The sequence below is a fragment of the Chlorocebus sabaeus genome, chromosome 2 (genome assembly GCF_047675955.1).
Source record: "Chlorocebus sabaeus isolate Y175 chromosome 2, mChlSab1.0.hap1, whole genome shotgun sequence".
NCBI classification, from domain to species: domain Eukaryota; kingdom Metazoa; phylum Chordata; class Mammalia; order Primates; family Cercopithecidae; genus Chlorocebus; species Chlorocebus sabaeus.
In genome coordinates, this window is record NC_132905.1 from 65,688,303 (window position 1) to 65,712,342 (window position 24,040).

At 42.9% G+C, this 24,040-nt stretch overlaps 1 protein-coding gene and 1 pseudogene across 1 annotated transcript; one reads left to right on the forward strand and one right to left on the reverse strand.

Annotated features, from left to right (window-relative positions):
* The first annotated feature begins 5,349 nt into the window (after positions 1–5,349).
* On the forward strand, positions 5,350–18,063 carry LOC119622831 (N-acylneuraminate-9-phosphatase-like). Its single transcript, XM_037995506.2, has 2 exons — positions 5,350–8,046; positions 15,080–18,063. The coding sequence occupies exons 1-2, from the start codon at positions 7,957–7,959 to the stop codon at positions 15,734–15,736; spliced, it is 747 nt and encodes a 248-aa protein (XP_037851434.2). The 5' UTR covers positions 5,350–7,956; the 3' UTR covers positions 15,737–18,063.
* A 2,374-nt stretch (positions 18,064–20,437) lies between these two features.
* LOC119622842 (U6atac minor spliceosomal RNA) lies at positions 20,438–20,508 on the reverse strand (annotated as a pseudogene).
* Between the last annotated feature and the right edge of the window lie 3,532 nt (positions 20,509–24,040).

Consider the following 24,040-nt stretch of genomic DNA (forward strand, 5'->3'; position numbering starts at 1 on the left):
CCTATACACCAATAACAGACAAAAAGAGAGTCAAATCATGAGTGAACTTCCATTCACAATTGCTACACGGAGAATAAAGTACCTAGGAATCCAACTAACAAGGGATTTGAAGGACCTCTTCAAGGAGAACTACAAACACTGCTCAACGAAATAAAAGAGGACACAAACAAACGGAAGAACATTCCATGCTCATGGATAGCAAGAATCAGTATTGTGAAAATAACCATACTGCCCAAGGTAATTTATAGATTCAATGCCATCCCATCAAGCTACCAATGACTTTCTTCACAGAATTGGAAAAAAACTGCTTTAAAGTTCATATGGAACCAAATAAGAGCCTGCATAGCCAAGACAATCCTAAGCAAAAAGAACAAAGCTGGAGGCATCACACTGCCTGACTTCAAATTATACTACAAGGTTACAGTAACCAAAACAGCATGGTACTTGTACCAAAGCAGGTATATAGAGCAATGGAACAGAACAGAGGCCTCAGAAATAATACCACACATCTATAACCATCTGATCTTTGACAAACCTGACAAAAACAAGAAATGGGGAAAGGATTCCCTATTTAATAAATGGTGCTGGGAAAACTGGCTAGCCATATGTAGAAAGCTGAAACTGGATCCTTTCCTTACACCTTATGCAAAAATTAATTCAAGATGGACTGGAGACCTAAATGTTAGAGCTAAAACCATAAAAACCCTACAAGAAAACCTAGGTAATACCATTCAGGCCATAGGCATGGGCAAGGACTTCATGACTAAAACACCAAAAGCAATGGCAACAAAACCCAAAATAGACAAATGGGATCTAATAAAGAGTTTCTGCACAGCAAAAGAAACTACCATCAGAGTAAACAGGCAACCTAGAGAGTGGAAGAAAATTTTTGCGATCTACCCATCTGACAAAGAGCTAATATCCGGAATCTACAAAGAACTTAAATAAATTTACAAGTAAAAAACAACCCCATCAAAAAGTGGGCAAAGGATATGAACAGACACTTCTCAAAACAGGGCATTTTTATGCAGCCAACAGACACATGAAAAATGCTCATCATCACTGGTCATTAGAGAAATGCAAATCAAAACCACAATGAGATACCATCTCATGCCAGTTAGAATGGCAATCACTAAAAAGTCAGGAAACAACAGATGCTGGAGAGGATGTGGAGAAATAAGAACACTTTTACACTGTTAGTGGGAGTGTAAATTAGTTCAACCATTGTGGAAGACAGTGTGGCGATTCCTCAAGGATCTAGAAATAGAAATACCATTTGACCCAGTGATCCCATTACTGGGTGGTATATACACAAAGGATTATAAATCATGCTAGTATAAATACACATGCACATGTATGTTTATTGTGACACTATTCACAGCAGCAAATACTTGGAACCAACCCAAATGTCCATCAATGATTCACTGGATTAAGAAAATTGGTACATATATACCATGGAATACTATGCAGCCATAACAAAGGATGATTTCATGTCCTTTGCAGGGACATGCATGAAGCTGGAAACCATCATTCTCAGCAAACTATCACAAGGATAGAAAACCAAATACCACATGTTCTCACTCATAGGTGGGAACTGAAAAAAGAGAACACCTGGACACAGGGCAGGGAACATCACACACCAGGGCCTGTTGTGGGGTGGGGGTCTGGGGGAGGGATAGCATTAGAAGAAATACTTACTGTAAATGACGAGTTGATGGGTGCAGCAAACCAACATGGCACATATATACCTATGTAACAAACCTGCACGTTGTGCACGTGTACCCTAGAACTTAAAGTATAATAAAAAAAATAAAAAGAAAAAATAAAAGAAAACAGAGTGGCTCTGTTACAGGCTTCAAACAGAGAGAAAGCCAGAGCCACCTACAGCTGAGTCAATGTGGGGATTCCTGCAATGCTCTGGCCAACTGAAGGGTAGAGCATGAAACACACGGTCATTTTATGGTAATTATCTTGAAAAGATCAGACCAGTGACATTTCTGCAAGAAGACCAATTCTGCCACAATTCCTTCCATCTATTAGTCACTATCTCACAATTATTTTGCCTTTTCTAATCAGCAGCAGGGTATTTGAGGCCCTTTCTTGAATACATTTATCATCTCCAATGCTATGTGGAGAGAATCAATTTTATTTACTCAGCTAAGCCTACCATGATCTCATTTGTAATTAGAGAAGTATGTGTGAGGGAAAGGATTTGTTTTTGCTAAATTAGGTCCAATGTTCCCATCTTTGGCGTGTCTGGTGTGTTTATAACAAGCTCTCCATGGCGGGTAGTAGGTGGACTCAGGGTGCCCAACAACGTTCTTCCCTCAATCAAAGTTCATCATGATTTTTCCTATCTAAGTTGTTTCAGGAAGTGTCCCAGCTGTCCCCAGCCTGTCCAAGAGTTCCCTGCTGGAGAATGTTCCTAGTCCACTAGAGCTGAACCTGAAATTGATTTAGCCTAACTCTAGTAAGATCTGCAGACAAGGAAGAAACCAGAAAATGGTGAAAAATACCATGGCACCTCAAAAGTGACAAAATATTGAGAAGCAATATCCATCGTAATTCTCCACCTCTGTCCAAATGGGCACTTCCTGAGGAAACAAGAATGCACTTTTGATCAGCAAAAGGGTATCTTAGGAAGCACATTCACTGCCCATTCCTCACCCAACCCATGGTGGTTCCAGGCTTCACCTTGAACGGGCATCTCTCCTTCTCCTAATGGCAAACTCAAGAGCTCCAAAGAGCAAATACGTTTCCAGGTCAGGAATGACCCACAATATAACTTAATCTGTGTTATAACTCCCCTCTTTCTAACCTGTTTAACTTCCCAGTACAGAGCAGTCAGCTGTGCTCAGGAACCATGTCTCCCATGGGTCTTTATTTGTGGAATATGACAAGAAGGAAAAAACGGGACACACAATTTCAGGTGTCACAAGGGAGAGGATGATCCAGCAGCACTTTTCCCCCCCCCTTCCTGTTAAAGTCCTACCTGACAGCCTACCCCATGAAGAAGCTTCATGGGAATTAATATATTCCAGATATTCTTAGGAAAATGAAATATTGAAGAATGGCTTCCTAAGCCAATAATGGTGGTATATTTGAAAAACAGACCAGAGTGCCATGTTCAAAAGCCTAAAATCATAAAAGATATTATGAATGGATGGATGGGGAACCTCTACAAGCAGACTTCATTGATGTCACCGTAAACGATGAATGCTGTCACTCTTTTTTATATATAACAAGAAGATATGCTGCTGCATCCAGACCTCATTGTAGAAGCTGTCAGCCTCACTGAAATGGCATTGCATAAGCTATTTATGATGATATGAGGGAAAATACAAGGTTAAGAGATCTTTATCTGCTATCTATGGAAATGTGCTTCCACACAAAGGCAGTACATGAAATAACCTTCCAGATAACCCATGACACTGGGGGAACTGTAAAGTGAGATTAACTAGCAGAGACAAATCTGCATTCAAATTATGTTTGTGCTCAACCCTGATGCCTCGGCCTCATGAACACACAGTTGTTTTTCTAGCTTTCTCTGTAAAATCCCACTCCGAATTTTACAACACTCATTGGTGTGACAGATTCACAAATGATCCAACAAAAAATTCATGCCTCACCTTCCTGAACATAGAGGGGCTGCTGGGAACAGCTGTCCAGCCACAAATGACATCTCCCGGCCACCCTTGCCTTTGTCATGGCCAAACCATAGGCTACAAGTGGAGGAGAGGTGGTCATGTCCAGGCCAGGGTTCTTCGAAATCATGTGTGCTTCCCCGACGATCTCTCCAGGTTTCCAGTGCCCGGGGGGAAGAGGATTCCCAGGCTCTAGGAGATGGTAAAGCTATGACAAGAAAATCCTGGGCCCTGCATCACCCCATGGAGAAATGACACCACCAACCCCAGACCAACCCACATCACACTTTATATAAATGAGAAGTGAACTTGTATTTCACTGCCCAGCCAACTAAAATTTGCAGTGTGTTACAACAGTTAGTGTTATGTTTCCTAGTTGATATGGTTTGGCTCTGTGTCCCCACTCAAATTTCACGTCGAATTGTAATCTCCAGTGTTGGAGGAGGGGCCTGGTGGGAGATGATTGAATCATGGGGACAGACGTCCCCCTTGCTGTTCTCAAGATAGAGTTCTCATAAGATCTGGTTGTTTGAAAGTGTGTAGCACCTCCCCTCCTCCTCTCTTCTGCCAGCCATGTGAAGATATGCTTGCTTTCTCTTCACCTTCCACCATGATTGTAATAAGTTTCCTGAGGCCTCCCCAAAAGCAGAAGCCTGTATAGGTCAAAGAACCATGAGCTAATTAAACCTCTTTTCTTTGTAAATTTAAAAAAAAAAAAAAAAAAAAAAATTAGCCAAGTATGCTGCCACATGCTGGTGGGAGAACCACTTGAGCCCAGGAGACAGAGGTTGCAGTGAGCTGAGATTGCACCACTGCCCTCCAGCCTGGGCAACAGAAGGAGATCCCGTCTCAAATAATATTAATTAAGAAAATAAAGCTGGCCGGGTGCAGTGGCTCACGCCCGTAATCCCAGCACTTTGGGATGCCAAGGCAGGCAGATCAACTGAGGTCAGGGGTTTAAGACCAGCCTGGCCAACATGACGAAACCCCATCTCTACTAAAAATATGAAAATTAGCCAGGCATGGTGGCATGCACCTTTAATCCCAGCTACTAGAGACTGGGGCAGGAGAATCGCTTGAAGCTGGGAACCGAGATCATGCCACTGCACTCCAGTCTGGGTAACAGAGTGAGACTCTGTCTCAATCAATCAATCAATCAATCAATCAATCAATCAAGGTGTCAGCCAGGCACAGAAGCTCATGCCCGTAATCCCAGAACTTTGGGAGGTGGAGGTGGGTGGATCACCTGAGGTCAGGAGTTTGAGACCAGCCTGGCCAATAGAGCGAAACCCCATCTCTATTAAAAATACAAAATTAGCCAGGCATAGTGGTGCATGCCTGTAGTCCCAGCTACTTGGGAGGTTGAGGCAGGAGAATTGTCTGAACCCAGGAGGTGGAGGTTGCAGTGAGCTGAGATCATGCCATTGCCCTCCAGCCTGGGCGATAAGGGCGAAAATCCATCTCAAAAAAACAGTTAATAATAAAATAAAGCTGTCAGGTTTTACTGCATCTAGCCATTATTCAAGTAGCAAAGTTGCAAGGAGCTGACGACCCATGGGACACGACCAACTCAGCATTCCTCTGGAGGCTATATGATCAAACAGCAAACTGTTTATCATGAATGCAGGATGTGGGCAAATTCACACTGCCCTGCCACCAAAAGTTTTGCTGAAGGACATCACTTCCTGGTGCCAGGCTCCTTGAAGTTATCTATTGAGAAATCTAGTGCCTATTGTCCAAAGGATGCAGTTCGCAATCCTGCTGTGAACCAAATGGCCAACTATTACCCGACAGCCAAGCCCTTTCTCGCTATCTCTTTTGCCTAATGCGGAGGGCTATGTAAAGCTCAGGCCCCTTGTCCACTAGAGGCAAGGTGCTCCCTGACGCCTTCTTGCAAATATACTTTTATCTCTTGTCTTTCATTCCCGTGTTCCCCTCCTTTGTTCAGTCCCCCTAGGTCCGTGCTGGTTATAGTGGAGCCTGGACAGGGACTGATAGCTGTAGCGTATCCTCTGTCCCTTTTCCTATCTATTGGGGAAGAGGCTTAGGTAAGATCTGTTTCCTCTGGTTGGCCCAGCGATATTGGGGCTGAGGGAAGAGGAGGTGATAAGGAGGTGATGTTTTCTTCTCCTTCTTTTTAGGATCTTCTGTGTGTAACTGTGCCAGGGCTGCTCAAATTAAAGCCCGTAACATTAAAGACTTTATCAGGACCTGATGCCTTTGCGCCTGATGTTGTTTAAGGTTTCTCCCTACTTGTTCCCAGAGTTCTACGTCTAGCATTCCTTCCTCTGGGAACCATGGGCTTTGTACTCCATTATTGACCACACTAGTTTTTAATTCCTTCAAAAACTTAAATTCTTGTGGAGTGTGTTTATGAATAACCTACTGTGGATTATTTGGATCAGGCCTTACCGAAATAGGAAAAGCGCAAGGTCCTAAGGGCTCTCCAGCTATGACAACAGAGCGTAAAATTCTTGGTACAGGGATTTTTGTTTCTACCACCGAAGAGGCGGTACAGATGTTTCTGCAATTGGAGGAGGCAGTATAGGCCAATTTTTATCCTCCCTCTCCTGTTTTTTATTTTCAATTGGTGCTGTGGGTGGGACAACAGATTCAAATTTTTATGAACAGCAACAGAATACGGTGCTCTACACAAAGTTGGACAGGTCATGGAATGCCATTAGACAACGTGCCACAAAAGGAAATCTGTCAAACAACTCATCCCCTTAAAAGGATTATACAGACTGCTCTGTCTCATCTAACCTTAGATTTGTGCCTAAATCAACAAACTCTGCATGCCAGTCAGAAAAAAAAAAAAAAAGCTGCTCCAATCTTAAAAGATTCCTGTGCCTATAGTTTTATGTAAAATTGATTCTGACATTTCAGGCAATTAAAAGTAACTCCAATTAATGCATTCATAATTTTGGCTGATTGCTAATCTAAATGTCCACAATTGATAGGCTAGCCCTATACATCAACGAGGTAAGCACAGAAAGGAGTCATGGTTTTAAAGAATGCATATGGGTTTATTCTTCACCCCAGCAATGAGATGTCAACTGTGATTGTGCTCCATAAAATATAGAAACTGTAGGTAGTCTAACGCTGCAGAAGAAACTCCTATTAATATAAAGATAAACCAATTAATCTAACCTAATGAACATCAGTGATCTGTTAAGGAGTTCCACCAGCGAGGAGAGAGAGTGGCAATTTTTTTCTCTGAAGAGCTAAATAATGAATACTTTAGAATTTCCAGCCACGTGATCTCACTTGCAATTACTCTGCTTCTGTATGGCAAAAGCAGCCGCAGACGATACAGAAATGAATGAGTGTGCTGTGTTCTAATGCAACTATGGCCACTAAAATTTATTGATTTTCATATGTGACAAAATACTGTTATTTTGATTTTTTATCCATTTTTTAAATCCATTTACAAATGTAAAAATCACCCTTAGCCAGGCTCCGTGGCTCACGCCTGTAATCCCAGCCCTTTGGAAGGCCAAGACTGGTGGATTACAAGGTCAGGAGTTCGAGACTAGCCTGGTCAACATGGTGAAACTCCGTCTCCACTAAAAATACAAAAATTAGCCCGGGGTGGTGACATGCGCCTGTAATCCCAGCTACTCAAGAGGCTGAAATAGGAGAATTGCTTGAACCCGGGAGGCGGAGGTTGCAGTGAGCGAGATCACGCCACTGCACTCCAGCCTGGGTGACAGAGCAAGACTCCATCTCGAAAATAAAAATAAATTTAAAAATCAACCACTTAGCTAACTGGCTAAACAAAATCAGGTAACTGGCCTGTAGCTCTGTAATACCTGACAGTCAATTTCTGGTCATTAAAGATGACCACACATCCAAATTACAGTAAAGTTACCCAAGAGAGACAAAGATTAGAGATTAGTGTCACGATCCCCGTTCTGCCAGCACTAGGAGGCAAGAGCTGCTACAACCCTTCCGCGGGTTTAACAGGCGGTGGACTTCCCTCAACCTCTTGCTAAGCCTGAAAACAACCGAGTAAAAGGCATTCAAAAACCTGAGAACGCAAGGTTTCAGGAAAGCAGTCAGGAAGGGCAAAACATGCGGCAGCCACTACACAGTCCCTTCGTCTTCGGGCACAGGTACTAAACGGGTTGTAAGAGACCCAAGTCACATCTTTCTTTCAAAAACGGGCTGGCGCGGCTCCAAGCTGACAGGGATTCCACGCCGGTGAAGGCCGCAAACGGCGCCAGGTGGGAAGGCGCAGGCTCCACCTTCTGCCATCCCCGGATCGCCGACAGTGACCTACACGCACAGCCAGGCTAGGACCGCGGGCGCTATGGGACTGAGCCGTGTGCGGGCCGTTTTCTTTGACTTGGATAACGCTCTCATCGACACTGCTGGGGCGAGCAGGAGAGGCATGTTGGAGGTAACGTCCCCTCCCGTGGCGCTCCTCTGGGCGGGGTCAGTGCGCCCCGCAGCCTCCTGCGCGCTCACCTCCCCGTGACCCCACTTCCACCCCGGCGCCGTGGGCCGCTCTTGCTGGTTGAGACCTCGGGAGCGTCCCGGTGCGGAGGTGGCTGGAGGTGCGCGGGCCCTGCGGGTCTGCTTTGCCTGACTTGGCGACCGCTCTTCACCCAACCTCGAGCCCCGGGGCGTCCGCTGGCGGGTGCCTCGGCGCTCGGGACGCGGAAGGGCTCCGTGACGGCTGCCACGGTGGCGGAGGTGCCCGTGGGCGTGGGAGGCGACAGCAAAGCCGCGAGACCAGGCGCTGGGCCCGCCCCCGGTCAGGGTGTCGGTGTGGGGGGTGCCGGGAGGAGACTTGGTAGAGTTAGCCCCAGTGTTGCCCCAAGAAGGGACACGGCTGTCAGTACCGAGCCTGGACATAAGCCCTGCTTTAGAGAATTGTCCCCACAGAACTCCTTCTGGCCTCCGTGGCGGGGTGGTGGTCCCCGTGGCTTTCTGAGGTGACACAGCAAAAGCCCGTGCTGCAAGGGCATGCCTTTCGCGAGGTGCTGCTCCGCGGCACCGCTCCTCTATACGCGCGGAGGCAGTTTCAGACCTTCCCGTGTTCCAGCCCGAGTCCACCCCGGCTTCCCCTTTCTCTTTCTTTAGCTTCAAGGGGAAAGCAAAGGATTTATCAGATGTGGAAAACCCACTTTCAAAAGCTAATTCGTCCAAACCTGAGCTCCCCGTCCTCTTCATGCTTCATCAGTTTTTGTGTCCCTGGATCTTCCACTACCTCATCCGTTTTCTTTTTAGCTGCGTTCCACTCCTGCCGCATATTCATGTTTGCCCTATAGTTTTAAAAAAAGCTGTAAAAAGGATGCCTCCCTTTGGGCTGTTCTTCCTGCGCTAGATGTTACCTGTCTCTCTTGACAGCCATGTTTTCCCGGAGAAATCCGTACCCGTTATCTCCTTATCTCTACCTCCTATTTATTACTAAATCCATGGTAATGTTGCTTTATCTTCACCGCTAGACTGAAATAGACTTGCTGGGTCACTAGGCAGTCCCAAATTGCCAGAATCCGTGGACATTTTTAAAGTCTGTCTTCATGACTTTACTGAGGCATTCCCCACTTTTAACTGTCCCTTCTGTATAATGTTGGCCTCCACCTCAGGGGTACCACCCTGTGCCTTATTGCCTCCAGTATCTCTGGCTGCGGACGTTGCATATTTACCTGTGTATTATTAGTAGCTGAGCCCTGTGCATTCCAATTAAACTACTGCTTTAGGCCAATTCTTGCTGTAGTTCCAGAGTTTGGACTTTAAAAATCAGACATTTGAATATGAATCACAGCTCTCCGAAAACCTAGCTGAAAGTGCCTCAAGGAATTAACCAGTCGGAGCCTTATATCTTCATAAAATGTGAATTGTATTAGTCCTCAATAACCCTGTAATGCTTGGGAAGCCCATGGGTGCAGTGTCCACTCAGCGAATTACAGCACCTTCCACCCTCGTATGCTGCCTGTCCACCACTGCACATTCCCCGTGCATGTCTCAGTTACAGCTGAACTCATCTCTCACCTAGACTGTTGCTGTGGGCTTGTCTCCAGGTTTACCACATCCAGTGTGTCCTCCACATTCTTGCCACAGCAATATTTTTAAAAGAAAGACTAAATCGTATGTCTCCCTGGTCTTTACACCCTCACTTATACTAGTGCTCTATTTTGTTCAGATATTTCTTAATGCATCTGTCAAAGGATATTACAATTAATTTTGAAAGTCAGGTGCCTACAACTAAATAGTGAGCTTCTTGGGAGGGAACAAGCTGTCTTAATTCTCCTCGTTTGACACATGGCAAATGTTAAATGCTGGATGGATGGATACAAGTTTTTACTTCGAGACTTGGTTCTATTACTGCCTCCTTTGTAATTAGCCTGTAATAATAAATTAGCAGGATAAGAAATTAGCCTAATAAATGAGCAGAATCGAACTGTGTGCTCTTGGCTATACAAGGAATACTTTATCACGTAAGGAAACAATAACATCCATAGATGTTGACCTGTTCAAAAGTAACATGCCAGCTTTTATAAATCATTGTAAATAATTTATGAATGGAGGAAGAGGGAAAAGTCCAGCCATTTATTGCCTTGGGGTTGGGGACAAGAGGTCAGATACTGACTGTATGTATCAACTTTAATTTTTTTTAATCACTTAGGGAAGTTATTTTTTTCCTCCCTCTTTAGACCTGTTTTTTCATGGTAATTACTCAGGAACTTTTCTCCAGAAGCCTGGAGTTTCTCAGTGAACAAAGCAGAAGAGATTTTTGCATTTGTGAATTTACTTCTTAGTGGGTATGGCAATGAACATAATAAATATTTACAGATGTGGTTGAAAAAGCAGAGAGGGTAACAAATCAACATTTTAAATAGACTGGTCAGATTTGACCTCATCGAGTAGGTGATGTTTGAGCACAGACTTGAAATAGAAATAACAGAAGGGCTGCTTGAATTGCTAGGCTGAGTGCAGGTCTCATTTTGTGAGTGTGTTTTTAAAGTATGAATAGTTTTATTTGGAATTCATCCCCTTCTGTCGTGCTGGATCCCTGTTGATTTCAGTAGGGATAGCACCATGTTCAAGAGGCTGAAGTTGAGACTCGAAGCCAGCAAATGAGAAAGGGTTTTTGCAGGAACTTATATACAAGATGGTCCATTGGCAGTGGGCTGGACAGAACTCTAGCCACTTGTAAAAAGAATGCAGTTTATATAGCATTTTCACTTAGCACCCTCCCTGCAGCAACCTCTTGGCCACCTTCGTTTAATGGAAAGAAAAAAAAAAGGGGCCTCTATCCCCTCTGCAACCTGAGTTCCACAGGATGGGATGGGCCATGGTCCAGATCTGCCTCCTAAATAAGAAATTAATCTCTGGATTGGACACTCCTGAACTCCTTATCTTGGAACCCAAATACACATTCCTCATAGACCACAGAGTCATTCTAAGGTTGTGCGTAAGTTAGTGCTGTCAGGTGCACCTGCCATACACTTCATATCCAAATGATTAGTATTCAGAATACACTTTTCTTAAAGTGTTGCAAAGTATTAGATGGTTCCCAAACTAAGCCCTCAAAAAGTCTTTTAAAATCAGTTAACTAAAGTATTGATGATACTAACTTTAGTTCTGGGTCTAGGGAGCAGACAGTAGAAGAATAGAGTTTCCTTTTTTGTATATGCTCAGAACCTTAAGATAGAGTTTTGAAGTAAGTGAAGTTTGAGTTCATATTAGTCTACTAACTGATAACCCATCTATCAGAGCAGGGCCCCTTTCTTCAGGCCAGTGAGCACCTGGTGGGCTCTTCATACCGAAATCTTTTTCAGCCCTGCCTTACCAGTCACACACAAAGTATCATCACACCTGCAAGTTAGAGAACTTTTTCCTTCACCTCCAGTTCAATCAATACTCCCATTTTCAGTGCAGGTGTTAGGAGAGTTTGTAATAACGCATACTAATTCAGGGTAGGTGTTAATTTCTGTTTGAACTAATAAATGAATGCTGATAAGCTTTTTTCCTAAAGATGTTAATATTGTTAAAATGCTACTTACTGTCCCACACCAACCTGTAATTACTTGCTGTGTGACAAAATGAGGAAGTTAATTGAAGGGATAGAATAGGAAGAGATTTTGAAACTTGGGAGTGGCATAGCATGCCTTTACAAACATCTCCCTTTTAAGGTGAGCAAATCCTACTTTTTCAGAGCCCCAAGAATGTGCTTAATGAAGCACCAGTTGAAGTAACAGGAAATGGAGTCTGTATTGGGAGCTCTTTGTTTACTTGTTATGAGCCAGCCCCTATTTGAGCTCAAGCTCTGTGGAGTCCTAGAGGCGTGTGTCCTTGCACTGCTGTAGGGTTGCTGAAACTTTGGAGCTCCTGTCAGTCATAGCTTAAGAGTCCTTCAATTGATGTTGCTAGCAAAAATGGAGAGATAAACATGGAGATTTAAAATGTTTTATTAATAGAAATTTATAAAGCAAAATTTTACAGTGTTTTGCCTCTACCTAAAATTCCTAGGGCTGGTATATTTTTCTTGGGCAGATAAGATTTTTCTTAATGATTACATTTTCTTTTTTCTTTAAAAAAAATTTTTTTTTCTGATATGGCCGAGTCTTCTGATACATTTTCCGATTAGCACAAATACCTCAAAAAATATTTTCCTTTCAGCCAGGCACAGTGGCTCACACCTGTAATTCCCAGCACTTTGAAAGGCCAAGGCAGGAGGATTGCTTGAGGCCAGCAGTTAAAGACAATCCTGGGCAATACAGCCAGACCCCTGTCTCTACAAAAAAAAACTTGTTAACTAGGTATGGTGGTGTGCCCTTGTAGTCCTAGCTCCTCGGGGGACTGAAGGGAGATGAGCCCAGGAGTTTGAGGCCACAGTGAACTATAATCATTCCTCTACTGCACTCCATCCAGCCTCGTAACAGAGCGAGATCCTGTTTGGGGGAAAAAAAAAATGACCCTTTTCCTTTGTTGTGATTCTTTTACTCTGAGGGAAGAAAAAGAAGTGCGTTTTTCTCTCAGTAGGGGAGTTGAGTTTTTGGTGTGAGTAGCATACTGCTTATTCTCTAATCCTGTTACAACAGATATATTATAGCCGTAGCTGGGTGCATTTCAAAGAGCCAGCATTGCCCCAGCCTGTTTGACTTTCCTCAGGTGCTTACCTGAACACAGGACTTCCAGTGCAGGCAGTTTATGAGGTGACCCAAGATAGATGTTAAAGGGGTCAGGGAGACAAGAAGGGGAAGGAGTCCAGTACAGGTTACAGCAGCTTAATGAGCAGGTTACTGCTGTGAGCAGCTGGAGATCTCTGGGAGACAGTACACAGAACAGGGTTCAGTTGCGCTCCCCAAGGGGCAAGGAAGCTGTGATATTTATTCACCAGTTTCCAACCTACATATGTTGAAGGCTACCCCCAGGGCAATACTTTTTAGCCCCTTCCTGTGTGTATAAATACACTGTATGTGGCCAAGTAAAGCCCACAAGCAGAGAGGCCCACACTTGAGTGGGAATCCACTGGCGAGGGAATATAGTGTGTGCCAAGGGGATTTAGGCAGCACCTGCTATAGCATGGGGTTCAAGGCCCTTCACAAACTATCTGCAAACAGGTTCCCCAATTGCATCTCTTGGCATCCTCCCTCACATGCCTCCATTTGGGCTCAACTCAGCTTCTTGCTTTTTCCACAAAATTTTGAACTCTTGGCCTTTGTTCATGCTGTTCCTCTGTCTGGAATGATTTTCTTCTCTTCCCATACCCACTTTTTCTGCTTGTTCACTCCTTGGTCTCAATGTGACTTCCTATGCCAGCTACCCTGTGGAATGACTTCCGTATTATTCCCACGGCTTGTTCAAACTGTCATGGCATGCCCCCCCACCCCCCGCCCCATCATTTGTAGTGGTTGTATATTCCCCACCAGATAATGCCCCAAGGACAAAGGCCAGTCTCCAGCGCTTAAGATATAGTGCAAAGGCAAGCATGTGGGCTTTGGAAGTAAGCAGGTATGAATGCAGATCCCAGATGGGCAAGTTATTAAGAGTTCTGCACTTCCCTGCCTCATTTGGAACATGGAACTGTCTTGCAGGATTGTAGAAAAGGTTAGAAATAATGTATGTAAGTATGTAGTACAATGCTTGCCACATTAGGGGTTTTAGGAAAAGTTAGAAGACAGGCCAAATGGATTAGTGTTATAAAAGCACACATAAAGAGCCTTGGGAATACGGGAGAGGGAGTATTTAACTCAAAAGTACAGAATTGGGGCCCGGCACAGTGGCCCGTGCCTGTATTCTCAACACTTTGACAGGCAGAGGCAGGAAGATCACTTGGGGTCAAGAGTTCGAGGCTAGCCTGGCCAACATGGTGAAACCCCGCCTCTACTAAAAATACAAAAATTAGCCAGGCATGGTGGCGGGCACCTATAGTCCCAGCTATTCGGGAGGCTGAAGCAGGAGTATCACTTGAACCCAGGAGGCAGAGGTTGCAGTAAGCTGAGATTGTGCCAATGCACTCCAGCGTGGGCGACAGAGGGAGCCTCTGTATCCAAAAACAAAAAGGTACAGAATTGGGCCAGACACAGTGGCTCACACCTGTAATCCCAGTAATTTGGAGGCCGAGGCGGGCAGATCACTTGAGGTCAGGAGTTCGAGACCAGCCTGGCCAACATGGTGAAACCCTGTCTCTACTAAAAATACAAAAATTAACCGGGCGTCGTGGCGGGCACCTGTAATCCCAGCTACACAGGAGGCTAAAGCAGGAGAATCCCTTGAGCCTGGGAGGTGGAGGTTGCAGTGAGCTGAGCTGGTGCCATTGCACTTGAGCGTAAGCTACAGAATGAGACTCTGTCTCAAAAAAAATAAAAGTGTAGAATTCAATCCCATTATAGGTGATAGTCAATTTAGGTCTTCAAAATATGAAATGGATGTAGATGAGAAAAAATTAGACGAACTAGGTGTTTTTTTTTTCTGATAATAGTCTAAATAGTGGTTGTCAGAAATTTTAAATGTTTTACCAAAAATAAGTACAAGGATTTTTTGTTTTGTTTTTGAGATGGGGTCTCGCTATGTTGCCGACACTGGTCCTGAACTCCTAGGCTCAAGTGATCCTGCCACCTCGGCCTTCCAAAGTGCTGGGATTACAGACATGAGCCACCACACCCGGCCCAATAAGCACAAGTTTTATTTTCATGTCTTTGTGACCAGAATGAAAGATGTTGGACTCTAAACTACCAAACAAAGGATTGTTATTAGCTATATATGAAGAAGTTGGTTTTAAAAAATGAGTGAGTTCTAGAGAGATTGGGAGAGCCTCACTTTGTTGTCTCTAAAAATAAGGCCAATTCCCACCAGAAATAGCTGCTTTAAAGCAGAGGAGTGGAGTTGGAATCTCTCAGCCACTTGTAGGATCACAGCTTCCTAGGGCATGACTATTAAAGACATGCAATGTGTTAATGGAGTTATTTTCCATTATTTAGGTGATAAAACTCTTACAATCAAAATACCATTATAAAGAAGAGGCTGAAATCATCTGTGATAAAGTTCAAGTTAAACTCAGCAAGGAATGTTTTCATCCTTACAATACATGCATTACTGATTTAAGGACTTCACGTTGGGAAGAAGCAATCCAGGAAACAAAAGGTGGTGCAGCCAATAGAAAATTGGCTGAAGAATGTTATTTCCTTTGGAAATCTACACGTTTACAGCATATGACACTAGCAGAAGATGTCAAAGCCATGCTTACTGAACTTCGAAAGGAGGTCCGCCTACTTCTCTTAACGAATGGGGACAGACAGACCCAGAGAGAGAAGATTGAGGCTTGTGCCTGTCAGTCCTATTTTGATGCTGTTGTCGTAAGTGGAGAGCAGAGAGAGGAGAAACCAGCACCGTCCATATTTTATTACTGCTGCAATCTTCTTGGAGTACAACCTGGGGACTGTGTGATGGTCGGTGACACATTAGAAACCGGCATCCAAGGAGGCCTCAATGCAGGATTGAAAGCAACAGTCTGGATCAATAAAAATGGAACAGTGCCTCTGAAGTCCTCCCCAGTTCCGCATTACATAGTTTCTTCTGTGTTAGAGTTACCTGCTCTCTTACAAAGTATAGACCGCAAAGTCAGTATGTCCACTTAAAGCACCTAAAAGGGCATGATTATGAATGTTAGAGTCAATTTGCAGCGTATGAAATAAGAAAAGTTAGGGCACTCCACTTACGATAATCCAGCTCTAAGAATAATTTTACTTATGATTTTATGGCCAATATTTTGAAGATCTTCCCAACCCTATTGTTTCTAAGTTGTAACAACCAACCATTGAGTGGTACTTCTATCTGAAAATTCAGATTGCATTAATACAGGTCAGTAGTGTAGCCCAGAAAATTTGAGGAAATATATTATTTGTTAGTCCGTAACTGGAGCTTTTTAAAATTATGTTATTAATCTTTTAGTATCTTGGCTGCATAACGCCAAGCAGGATTGCTTTACATGTGGATGCACAAATGTAAGGTTTATCTTTTGGCTTAAAAATAGATATTCTAAAACAGATTTATCAAAGCAGCTGAATCTGGTTAATATGAAATAAGTACTAAGTCACATGCAAATCAAGGTATTTTATAGTGAAATTATTTTGCATATTTTGAAAGCATAAACCATAGTTTTTGCCTACTTTGGATGTATACTTTTATGAATCTGATTTTTCTGTATGACTTTTTTTTTCAGAGGGCAGGGAGCAATTTTTCTATGGCATGTGACAGATTCCTCCAGTTAGAAAAAGCTATTAAAATCAACACGTGGTGCTCCTTTACCATGACGTTTTCTCACCTGTGCACAGTGAGCTGGTAGCTTCCTTATAGTCTTCACCTCTCCAGGAAATGTTTTCACTATCTTTTCCCGGACACACAGTGGAGTTGAGGGAGCTAGACTGTTTTGCTATAGATAATTGCAAGGCACATGGCACTAAAAGTCATTTTTCTTTTGTGAATCCATAAGAGAAACATTTCCTCAGTGTAGCCTAACCATGCAGCCCCAATCTGTTCCTTTTTTTTTTTTTTTTTTTTTTGAAATGGGATCTCTGTCACCCAGGTTGGAGTGCCGTGGCGCCATCTCAGCTGACTGCAACTTCTGCCTCCTGAGCTCAAGTGATCCTCCCACCTCAGCCTCCCAAGTAGCTGGGACTACGGGCACACACTACCACACCAGCTAATGTTTTGTTTTGTTTTTTTGTAGAGATGGGATTTTGCTATGTTACCCAGGCTGATCTCAAATTCCTGGACTCAAGTGATCCTCCCACCTCAGCCTCTTAAAGTGCTGGGATTACAGGCACGAGCCACTGTGTCCGGCCCCCTCATCTGATAGAAAATTAGATTTTGCTGTGAGCCATTTCCAGCGTGCCAATTTAATACTCGTGTGACTCTTCTTAGAGTTACCATCTGCCTTAAATTTCCTCTGTTTTTCACATTCTTGGAAATACTGTTTTCCAAATTTCTATATCTAATTCAGGGTTTACTAGGAGCTTAATAATTAATGGCTACATAGCAAGGCATCATCTTGGAACCGGAGAATTTTCTCTAGACTATTAGGCTAGACAGTCTTGTGATTATACTGACCAAACCTGGAGTAAAGTGGTTGAAAAAAAGAAAGTATAAAGGGGTTTATTAAAGTGGTTAATATGATTTAGGTTGGTTTTTGATACGTTTTTCTTCCAACTGTTATGTAAGAAACTACTAATATAAAATAATAGGCTGTATGTTGGGATGTGTATAGCTATGTCTTCAAGACTAATACTCAGAATCAAATTGTAGATTGTACGTATCTGTGAGCCTATTTCTTTAGCCAGTTTTCTGTCTACTGCCAAGAAACAGGATTCTCTGCCTCATTCAAATGCCCTTTTGTGTTTACTTTTTGCTCTTGATTTTTAAAAATGTGATTGTGCCCTTGATTGTCCCAAAGTGCTATTGCTATAACAGTGAACATTTGTGAACAGAGGATGTTTGTAGTTTCAAGTGCAGTACTCATATGACCTTGATCATATTTTAGCTATTTAAAAATTAAGTTGGAGGATTTTGGCAGAAGTCATGTGCATGATTGCTCTGATAGATTGGTTGGCGTGTGCTGCAGGGGGGTTGTCCTTTCAACTCTCACACAGGATGGATGTAGGCAGTGTCACATTCATTATGCTGAGAGTGAAGGTTCATCACTCCTATATCGTGGTAGCAAATCTCAACAAGATAGCTTCTGGGATGTTGAGTGAGCAGTTCTCCAGCAGAAATGGTGTAGGAAGAGAAAATTGAATAATTGAATTTCCTTGTCTTCACAGTTTGTATTCTACAGAGTACAGTAATATATTACATTCCATTTGCACCCTTCCTTAGGGAAGAGCTTTGTGGTTATCTACCTTCTGAGTGGAATGTTACAGAAAATATTTTAAAATATTGGAATAAACCTATGATTTTATTAATAATATTTTTTTGTTTTAGAATAATATTCCTTAAAATTGTAACAGTGATGTTTTGTCATCTTTATTTTTTTTCAAAGTTTCCCTGTAGTGACCTTCTCACACATAGCCAGAGGCCCTCCCTAACACTGTTTACAGAGGTGGGCCTAGAACAGACATGAATGGACACTGCACCTGGAATTCCAGCACCAGGTGGGGATGTTTGGTTCCATGTGCACCTCCACATACAAGGGCACAAACATCTCAGATCTGGGAGTTCCCAGGACCTAGTGGATGCTCAGTATTGTAGGAAAGCAGGTCTCTACCAGAGTACTTGGTTTATTGTTTTCAAAGTTCTTTGCAACCTTCAGTAAGAAACATTTTCTATCATAACCTCTTTAACACATTTATAGTGTTAGATAACATTATAAATATATAAAAATAAATATAAATATGACATTTATATAAAAATATTTAAATATAACATTTATATTTATAGTATAGCACAATATGTATATGGAATCTAGTTTTATATGTTTCATTTTCATAAAACATTCTTGTTAAGTATGGTGATCAGATATTTTTCATTCCATTCTTTTTTGAATTAGGGAATATATTCATTGTTGAACAAGTACTACTTGTTTTTTTGACACAAGTCCAAAAAAAATAAAAGCGTGAATGGTGAAAAGTCATTCTCCTCATCTCTTTGCTAGGGGCCCACAACCCACTTGCCCTAAAGGCCACTACTGTTTAGTTTTTGTTTTATTTTTAAAAATAGAGACAGGGTCTCACTATGTTGCCCAGACTAGTCTCAAACTCCTGAGCTCAAGCAGTCCACCTGCCTTGGCCTCCAAAAATGCTAGGATTATAGGCGTGAGCCATGTCACCCAGCCAAGGCCACTGCTGTTACCAACTTCATGTACACTTGCATATAGAAGTATATAAGACTATATAGAATCAATTGAATTCAGGCAGATTTTTAATTTCTGTATTTCAATTTAGGAAACAGTGCTCTTGCTCAGATAATCTAAGAGTCATGCAGCTTGTGTTTAAGCCATTTGTGTTAGAAACATAATACCTTCATGGTCTCAGCCATGAGCAAGATCTCTGTAGTTCCATTGACTTTCGCATACCACCACCCTGGTGATTCCCTTTGCCTCTTATGTTAAATTTCCTATTTTCTGTGGCCTGTATATTCCTATTTTGACTCATTCCATCTTTTTGGTGGCATGCATCCTTGAATAGATTCCCTGTAAACATGTGTAGAAAGTAAAACTTTTGAGATCTGAAATGTCTGAAAATGTCTTTATTCTCTTCTCCCATCATTGATAGTTTTAACAGCGTGTATTTAGATAACATTTTTACTTGAAATTTTGAAGGCATTGGTCTGTGGTCTAGCAGCCATTTGTATGTGACCACTTTCTTTCTCTCTTGTAACTCTTAGAACCTTATTTTCCTCCAGTGGTCCATGATCACATGCCTTGGAGAGGGTGTTTCCATCCTCTGTGCTTGGCACGCTGAACCCTTTCAATCAAAATCATATTTTCTTAGTCGTGGGGAATTTAATGACTTCATTTTTAATTGCCTCCCTTTTTTGTGTGTGTGCGTTTTTTTGGTTTCTTTTACTGTTACTCAGATGTTGGAACTGCTTTACCGACCTTCCACTTTGTTTTATCTTTTCACTCCCATTTTTCCATCTCTGTTACTCTGCTTCTTCAACTTTACCTTCCAATCCTTCTATTATTTTTTTCCTCTATTATCATACCTTTTAAAGATTTCCAAGAGCTTGATTTTCTTTTTTTTTTTTTTTTAGACAGAGTTTCTACTTGGTCACCCAGTGAGGAGTGTGGTAGCACAGTCATGGCTTACTGCAGCCTTTAATTCCTGGGCTCAAGCGATTCTCCGACCTCAGCCTCCAGAGTAGCTGAGACTACAGGCACATGCTATGATACCCAACTAATTTTTTTGTATTTTTTGTAGAGAAAGGGTTTCACCATGTTGCCCAGGCTGGTCTCAAATTCCTGGCCTCAAGCAATTCACTCACCTGGGCCTCCCAAAAGTGCTAAAATTACAGGCATGAGCCACCATGCCCAGCCCCAGTGCATTTTTTAATCACTTGAGTTCAGGTGTTCATACCAGCCTGGCCAACATGGTGAAACCCCATCTACTGAAAATACAAAAATTAGCTGAGCATGGTGGCACACACCTTAAGTCCCAGCTACTTGGGAGGCTAAGGCAGGAGAATCACTTGAAGACAGGAGGCAGAGGTTGCAGTGGGTCAAGATCACGCCACTGCACTCTAGCCTAGGCAACATAGTGAGACCCAGTCTTAAAAAAAAAAAAAAAAAGGCTTTAGTTTTAAGAAAAAACAAAAGAACAACAAGAAAAATATAGAGAGAGAGTATATAATAATTAGCTGCCACGAAGTAGGTGGCAGGGCCTTAACCATATGTGTGTTGTGAGGCCCAAGGACCTCCTGAGATCTTTTTTTTTTTTTTTTTTTTGAGAGGGAATCTTGCTCTGTCGCCAGGCTGGAATGCAGTGGCGCAATCTTGGCTCACTGCAGCCTCCACCTACCAGGTTCAAACGATTCTCCTGCCTCAGCCTCCCAAGTAGCTGGGACTACAGGCGCGCACCACCACGCCCAGCTAATTTTTGTGTTTTTAATAGAGACAAGGTTTCACCATGTTGGCCAGGATGATCTTGATCTCTTCTCTGGTTCAAACAAGTCTCCTGCCTCAGTCTCCAAAGTAGCTGGGATTACAGGTGCCTGCCACCACGCCTGGCTAATTTTTCTATTTTTAGTAAAGACGGGGTTTCCCCATGTTGGCCAGGCTGGTCTCGAATTCCTGACCTCAAGTAATCCATCCGCCTTGGCTTCCCAAAATGCTGGGATTACAGGTGTGAGCCACTGCGCCTGGCCAATACTCAAATTTTAGAAGTCATGGAAGATAACCAGGCATGGTGGCTCACACCTGTAATCTCAGCACTTTGGGAGGCCAAGACAGGAAGATCACTGAAACCCAGGAGTTGAAGACCAACCTGGTCTTGACCACATCTCTATTTTTTAAACAAAATTAATAAAAAGTAAAATTTTTTAAAAAGTCACAGAAGATAAAGTGGTTTTAACCACCAGACAACTAAAGAAATAAAATAGTTCCTGTTTAAAATTACATTTTTTAATAATTTTTTTTTTTTTTTTTTTTGGGACAGAGTCTCACTCTGTCGCCCAGGCTGGAGTGCAGTGGCCGGATCTCAGCTCACTGCAAGCTCCGCCTCCCGGGTTCCTGCCATTCTCCTGCCTTAGCCTCCCGAGTACCTGGGACTACAGGCGCCGCCACCACGCCCGGCTAGTTTTTTTTGTATTTTTTTAGTAGGGACGGGGTTTCACCATGTTAGCCAGGATGGTCTCGATCTCCTGACCTCGTGATCCGCCCGTCTCAGCCTCCCGAAGTGCTGGGATTACAGGCTTGAGCCACCGTGCCCGGCCCATTTTTTAATTCTTAAAGGAGTTATATTGACCATTTTATTGAAGCTTAGAGGTTAAGCAAATCAGCCAATTTGGATTCTCAGATATGTGTCCTCAGCCCACTTGGCATCTCTGAGTAGATGTCTAATGGACATTACCGGAATAACTCCCCTCCAACCAAACTCCTGGATTTCTCTCACAAATCTGCTCTTCCTGCTGTCTTCCACATCTCAGTAATGGCAATGCCACTTTTTTTTCAGGATATGGCTTTATCTTGCACTTAGGAATATTCCTGACCCATGGTAGGCACTCAGTGAATATCTGTTAAATGAAGCACTTATTGGCTATTTCTATGAAAATTAATTGAAATTAAACAAATTTTAGCAACAAAGGGTAACTCATCAACTCGTTTTTGTTAAAATTTTACTTTTCCTTCCTTTCACATGCAGAATTGTCCTTTGCACCATGATAAAGCAGAACGGGAATTCTGTGTTGAGGACTGCAGTGATGATGCTAGTTCACTTCCTGTAATGTGCCTTTTTCCAAGCAGCAGCTAATAACTTGTACCACACTGTTGGGCTGATACAGAAATGACAATTGTCGGAATGGTCACAAATCTCCATTTATTTGACATATGTATTTAATGAAGAAAATCTTTCTAAAGTACATTTACTCCAGCAGCGACTGTCATTATGATGGAAAATATTCATAATATTCATGTTCTGTTCCTGTTTTTGTTTGTTTGTTTGTTTTTTTGAGACAAGGTCTCATTTTGTCACCCTGGGGTGCAGTGGTATGAACATGGCTCACTGCAGCCTCGCCTCCCAGGCTCAAGCGATCCTTCCACTGCAGCTTTCCGAGTAGCTGGGACTACAGGTGAGCACCACCACGCCCGGCTAATTTTTGTATTTTTTGTAGAGATGAGGTTTTGCCATGTTGACCAGGCTGGTCTCAAACTCCTGAGCTCAAGGGATCTGCCCACCTTGGCCTCCCAAAGGTGCTGGGATTACAGGCATGAGCCACCATACCCAGCCAGAAAATATTGTTAATACAGTTTGAAATATGCCTTTACTTGGAAGGGCTTTTTTTTAAAAAGGATGCTACAGGCTATTTACTGAATACAGTGCTGAAAGCTTCTATCACACAATGGAAAAAATGGCAAAAGTAGCTGGAGTCAGTAGAAGAGGGACTAGAAGACAGCAATAGAAAATCAATTACTTATTGGGTCGGGCACAGTGGCTCATGCCTGTAATCCCAGCAATTTGGGAGGCTGAGATGGGAGGATCACTTGAGTACAGGAGTTCGAGACCAACCTGGTCAACATAGTGAGACCCCCATCTCTTTAAAAAGAAAGAGAGAGGGAGGGAGGGAGGGAGGGAAGGAAGGAAGGAAAGGAAGGAAAATAAAACAAAGAAAGAAAAAATCAATTACTTATTGTTTCAGTAATCTATTGCTGAAAAAAATACACCCCAAAATTTAGTGGATTAAAACAAAAAATCACTTACTGTGGCATCACCTGGAGTACTGGCTTGTCTGAACTATCCAAAATGGCCTCACTCACATGGCTGGCAGTTCATTCCGGCTGTTGACATGGGTCAATGTGGATGCTTGCACAGGATGGCTATAACAACTGGACCACTCTCCATGTGGTCCCAGAGCCTGTCCATGGGACTGGCCTCTACATGGTGGCTGGCCTCCAATAAGGAACATTCCAAGTGGGCAACCCCCAGCGTATAAATACTCTGAAGCCTCAGTTTGCATCATGCTTTCTAATATCTTAGCAAGAGCTACTCAAATTATTACACTTGTGAATGAGGTACGTACTGTTTTGGTTATATAACTGGGCAGGGAACAGTCCCAAGAGAGACAGGAGGTGAGGTGAAGATAAGAAGGGAAATGTTCCCTCAAAGTGAACAAGCAAGAGGCATTCTGGTACATCCTGAGCTATCCCTTTATTATTTATTTATGTTTCCACTGATATTTATGATAACGAAATAAACCACTGAGCTCATTTTCTTGTCTAAAAGAACAGCTGCTACATTCGATGTACTCAACCACTAGCTCTACAGTTCAGTTACTTTTTTTTTTGAGATGGAATCTCACCCTGTAACCCAGGGTGGAGTGCAGTGGTATCAACATGGGTCCAGGCAGCCTAGACCTCCCTGGCTCAAGTATCCTCCCACCTCAACCCCCCAAGAAGCTGGCACTACAGGTGTGCACCACTGCTTCTCGCTGATTTTTGCATTTTTTGTAGAGACAGGGCTTTACCATGTTGCCCAGGCTGATCTCAAACTCCTGGGCTTCAAACGATCCTCCTGCCTCCCTCCCAAAGTTCTGGGATTACAGGTGAGAGTGTGAGCTACTGAACCTGGCCTCCTTACTTCTTTTATTTTTTTTTTATCTATTTTTTTTTTTGAGACGGAGTTTCACTGTGTTGCCAGGCTGCAGTGCAATGGCGCGATCTTGATTCACTGCAACCTCTGCCTCCCAGGTTCAAGCAATTCTCCTGCCTCAGCCTCCCGAGTAGCTGGGACTAC

Excerpts from the sequence above, each read along its gene's own strand:
- LOC119622831 (XM_037995506.2), top strand. The coding sequence starts at position 7,957 with ATGGGACTGAGCCGTGTGCGGGCCGTTTTCTTTGACTTGGATAACGCT. Across the intron at positions 8,047-15,079 it reads GCAGGAGAGGCATGTTGGAG|GTGATAAAACTCTTACAATC; the intron begins GTAACGTCCCCT and ends TCCATTATTTAG.